The following is a 5353-nucleotide window of genomic DNA, read 5'->3' on the forward strand; positions in this document are numbered from 1 at the left end:
AACAAACTTACGGAACTTTAATACAAAGACTGAAATAAAGGTTGCAACCACATCGACAGCAGCAATAATGACAGGGGACATAAGCAAAGCATCACTCTTAAATCCTAATAATGTTTGGAGAAGCATAGAGTATAAGAGTGTAAACGCCAGTGAGTTGTTGGAACAAGGGAATTGGAAGAATCAAATGGGGTTTGTACTTCTCAGACGATTGATGAGAAGGTTGGTCTATGTTTTCTTTGATTTTTCTCGTCATCAAAAGGTCAGCAAATTCAGTAGTAACATAATCCACTCCTCGGATCTTTTTTTAACAATTGTGCAGCCTCGTTTTCCCTCTCCCGTATTGATCAACCCACTAGGACTATGAGGAAGGAGTACGGATAGAGGATTGATGACTATTAGTGGCACTGGCAACCCAATTACCAAGATCAGAAATAGTTTTGTCTCCATAGTTCACCACAGCTAAGCATGCCAGTGTGGCCATTGGCAGTAGTGCTAGTAACAGCACCAAAAAACTGAGAGGTCAACCATCAGCAGCTCATCCCATGGCTCTTCTATAATAATAAAGAGAATATACTACTGCTGGCCATTAATCCTGTTGAAATTGGTACCAATATTTTGCCTTTTTTTTTCCATTGATACGGTTAAAATACAGTGATAAGGGCACAAGATAGAGCAAGAACGAACGTGTGAATCAAAGACTCATCACATGACAAAAATAAAAAGAGCAAACAACTCATAATTTGTGAGATACTAATGATTTGTCCTTCTACAAACACCCTTCAAATCAGCAAGGCAGCTGCTCCAACTCCTTTTTAGAATGCACAGGTACTTCAGGAGCACAATAAGTCACGTATCTATAGAAACTGTAACCTAAGCAGAAGCTCAAAGCCAAAGCTCTAACTAACAATTCTACGTTCAGCATGTAACCAAGAACCTGCATTACTAATCCCACCAATATGTCTTTTACTCCAATGTCATATGCTATGCGCGTGAAGTGCGCAAAGATATAGAAATATGTGGTGAAGCCTAGCAGTAGCTCGAGATACCCATAATTGAACTCCAAAAGGTGATGCAAGGTTACTGCCATTATCATAGGAATGACCTCGATCATAAATTTCGCCTTGGCACCCATTAACCGGAAAGGCATGTCGCGATACCAATAAACAACAGAGTACACCACAACACTATGAGTTATGGAGCTAACAGGAAAGATAATAATGTCGAGAACCATCAAGATGTTGTAAACATGTCGAGCACCAGTGAACTTCAGTAAGGCAAAGAACATGCATGACCATGGAACGTAACTAAAAAGAAACCACCATAAATCATTACCATAAATGAAACGCCCTGAAAGAAACACAAGAAAAAAGGAATTCAGCATCTCAAAGAAAGTTACAAAAAACACACGGCATTGAGCACACCAAGACAATTGGAGAGGGCAACTGTGCACGAAAAATCACCACTTCAAAGACTAAAAAAGAAGCAACTTCTCGTCTCCAAACAGTATCAGCAAAGAAATTCCACCAAAGCTAGAAAACACCACATAAAGCTAGTCATTTTTTTCTGAGCATGTTTAACTAAGAGGTTTAGGGAATATCTTCACATGTCAAAACTGCAAAAAGGATAATGTGGGCTAGAATTAACCGAGCAAACGTTAATGTACCTCCTATTCATAAGTGAGCTAGGAAAAGATCTGTAACAGCTGACAGAAATTTCTTTGATAAAAGAACTTCAAAGGAAATCCTATGATCAAACAGGAATATAATGGGCAGAACAACTTGATAGACTTTTATTATCTCTGCTCAAAGACTATAACACACTGACTACTTATGCATTCCTTAAGTTTCAGCTTCCATCTATGTGATAGATTACAACAACATACCCAGTGTGATCCGACAAGTGGGGTCTCGGGAGGGTGGGGTGTATGCAGACCTTACCCCTGTCTTTGTGGGATAGAGAGGTTTATTTCGATAGACCCTCGGCTCAAGAAAAATCCTTTTTCAGAACAGGAGAGTAAATAAGCTATGATGAAAATATTGAAGAAAGAGAAAGTACTGACAGCCAAAATAATAAAGATAACCAAAGTAATAGTAACAACAATAGTAGAATAAGATAATCTATGTTATAGATTGCTAAGCTTAAATTAACCTCATATATAGTTTCTACGGCATGAAGAAACCCAATATAATGTTGAGGTAAAAAGACTTAATTACCAGCACGTCCTGCTACACCAAACCCTGACACGGCCCACCTAAACTTCTTGAAAGATGAAACCACGGCGTCGAAGCTTTGAGAGAAAAACGTCCATGTGCCGAGGAAGAGGCTACGGGGAGAGGCACAGAGAGGGAGAACTTCTTCACCCGGGCGGCTGCAGATACTGTCAACAAACAAGAAAGTATATATATATATATCAAGAACCAAGCTTGGCTTTTTTTTCTTTTTTTAAATGTGCTTTTAGTATTCAAAGGCTGACAATTTCAAAAATATTAGATACAAACAGAATTTGTAAAACCCAGGAAGCAAGCTTGGATTTATTTATTAAAAAAAAAAAAAAAAGTTCCTCAGAGAAAATTTGCAAAAAAGAGGACCCAAGGGTGGATAAAAAAAAAGGTTCCTTTAGAGTTAAAAGAGTGAAAATTTTGCAGGATTAGAAGAGGATACCAATTGCAATAACAGTGATGTAATTATTATTATTATAAATAGAAAACAAAAGCGAATACCTGATTGATAAATCCATAGTATTAGTTTTCATCATCAAATCCCACCAACACCAAGACCAAGAAAACCAAAACAATTTTACTTAATGACTTTAATTTCCTTCCTCATCCTTATACAGATATAGAGAGAGGCGTCCTATTTTGCCTTGGATTCACTCTTCTACAATTATTAGGACTTCGTTAAAAAGAATGAATTATATTTTCACCTCACCTTCAAAATAGTCCCGCACTTTACATAGTTGATCAAAATGCTCCCTTACGTTTGACCGCAGCTTCAAAATAGTCCCCCACTTCGTGTACGTCTCTCAAAAAGTGGTGATTTGGGAAAGGAAATACTTTTAAAACTAGGAAATAATTTTAATTACAGTACAACCAGGATTCAAATTGCCTTTAATAATTTCTAATTATAATTTTTAAAAAGATACTAATTGAAAGAAATTAATTCCGTGATTATTCTCATTGATGGAATTGGTAAATATACCATAGTTACAATGTCCTATTAGGATACAAAATATACTAACTTAAATTAGAAGATTTACAAAATATTCTATGACTACATATTTACATCATTTATCATACCCCCGCAGTCGAAACGGGAGGTTGACGAACACTGAGACTGTCCCGAAAATCCTCAAATAAGACCTGTGGCAGTCCTTTAGTGAAAATATCGGCGAGCTGATATCGGGACGGAACATGAAGGACACGTACTTGGCCATGCGCCACCTTCTCACGAACAAAATGGATATCCATCTCAATGTGCTTGGTACGCTGATGCTGGACTGGATTCCCTGACAAGTAAATAGCACTAACATTATCGCAATACACCAAAGTAGCCTTAGGGATCGGACAATGTAGCTCCAAGAGTAGGTTACGTAGCCAGCATGATTCAGAGATAACATTAGCAACCCCCTTATATTCTGCTTCCGCACTGGAGCGGGAAAGAGTAGGTTGGCGTTTGGATGACCAAGATATCAAATTGTCTCCCAAAAACACGCAATAACCCGACGTTGAACGTCGTGTGTCGGGACATCCCCCAGTCAACATCAGTATACGAAACCAAATCAGTAACCGAAGATGGATAGAGATGCAAATCATGATCAAAAGTACCCTGAATATACCGAATAATCCGTTTAAGAGCAAGCATATGCGTATCTCGTGGAGCATGCATATGAAGACAAATCTGCTGCACGGCATAAGAAATATCCGGTCTGGTGAAGGTAAGATACTGAAGAGCACCTGCAAGACTCCGGAAATGAGTGGGATCTTGTCACACCCCGATCTTACTAGGGTGTGATGGGCACCCGACCCCGTATTCGGAGCCGAGCGAACTCGCTGACTCTTATTACATACTTAACCTCTTTGGACTCTTACATCAATAAGGAGTGGAAAACATAGTAAAGCTTTCAATTTTTCTTTTTTTTCATCGTACTCAAATCAAATATAATCTGTTATCATATGGACTCTATAACATAACATAAAATGACACATAGGCTAGTAGAGCCGTTCACAATACCGACATCCTATACCCACGACTCTGTCTGCAAAGTCTCTAACATTTATCAGACGTCGTAGCACATGTACTCTGACTCGGTAGCACTCCAGGAACAAGTGGAGCTTGCCAACTCTGCTGGAATATCTTCTATATTAGCTTCAACTCCTCTGGGTACACCTGCGCGGCATGAAACGCAGCCCCCGAAGAAAGAGGGTGTCAGTACGAGCATTGTACTGAGTATGTAAGGCATGAATAATAACTGTATGGAACATAGAACATGTCATAAGATAAAAGAGTAACCTGTACATATGAGTGCCGCTTAGGCGGATGCCATGCATACTTATCTGGTCATATCATATCATGTCATATCATATCATATCATATCATGTCATAGCGCCGAAATACGTCGGCTCGCCCATATATCCCGCGTCCGGGCATCCCGCGTCCGGGACGATATCATGTATCATACTCCAACTGATCAGGTGGTTGTGCGTCTATAGCGCCTTACCTTTTTCCCATATACATATACATATACATATACCATATACATATATCGTGTGAGCAGCATGCAGGAGAGTCCAAGAAATGCTATAAGTCTATCGGGGTGACGTAAGGTCGGTAACCTCCGATTATATTATGGAATAATCATAATCGCCATGTCTCACCTTGAAGGAACTAAAATTATAAGGCGAGGCTATCAATAAAGAGTAGCGTTAAGAGAAAACATATAATAAAATCATAAATGTCACACCCCATTTTAACCGGGTTGATTTAGGAGTATGACGCATTGGTGATTCCTGTTTATTTGTTTCAAGGAGTCGCCACCTAATTAATTTAATGGTGAATTAGGACACCTAAATATTAACTAAGGTAAAGTTAAAACTAAACCTCCGTTAATGGTCTGCTAACCAGTGTGATTCTGGGTAAGGGCTCTATATTATCCTAAAGGGAAGGTGTTAGGCATCCTTTAGAATCCGTTAACTCACGGTTATCCTACCAACTTAGATTAATTAATTAAATATAATGCCTAAATTTGGAAAATGACTTTAAGATGTTGCTGAAGTTTTTAAAAGAAAATAATGTTAGTTGAAATAAGATTTACAGAAAATATAATAATTTTCACAAAAAGAGGACTCTAAATACT

The 5353-nt window shown here is 38.5% G+C and overlaps 1 protein-coding gene across 2 annotated transcripts; it reads right to left on the bottom strand.

The window, feature by feature from the left end:
* Nucleotides 1–601: 601 nt before the first annotated feature.
* LOC132608852 (uncharacterized) lies at nt 602–2912 on the bottom strand. Of its 2 annotated transcripts, none has more exons than XM_060322619.1 (3): nt 2721–2912; nt 2214–2377; nt 602–1347 (listed from the first exon to the last, which is right to left on the bottom strand). In XM_060322619.1, exons 1-3 carry the CDS (start codon nt 2753–2755, stop codon nt 785–787), a joined length of 762 nt encoding a protein of 253 aa, XP_060178602.1. In that variant the 5' UTR covers nt 2756–2912; the 3' UTR covers nt 602–784. The 2 variants fall into 2 exon arrangements, with proteins under 2 accessions (XP_060178602.1, XP_060178603.1); XM_060322620.1 differs by having other exon boundaries at nt 2214–2368; nt 2721–2911.
* Between the last annotated feature and the right edge of the window lie 2441 nt (nt 2913–5353).

Source organism: Lycium barbarum, chromosome 9, assembly GCF_019175385.1.
Source record: "Lycium barbarum isolate Lr01 chromosome 9, ASM1917538v2, whole genome shotgun sequence".
Lineage (NCBI taxonomy): Eukaryota > Viridiplantae > Streptophyta > Magnoliopsida > Solanales > Solanaceae > Lycium > Lycium barbarum.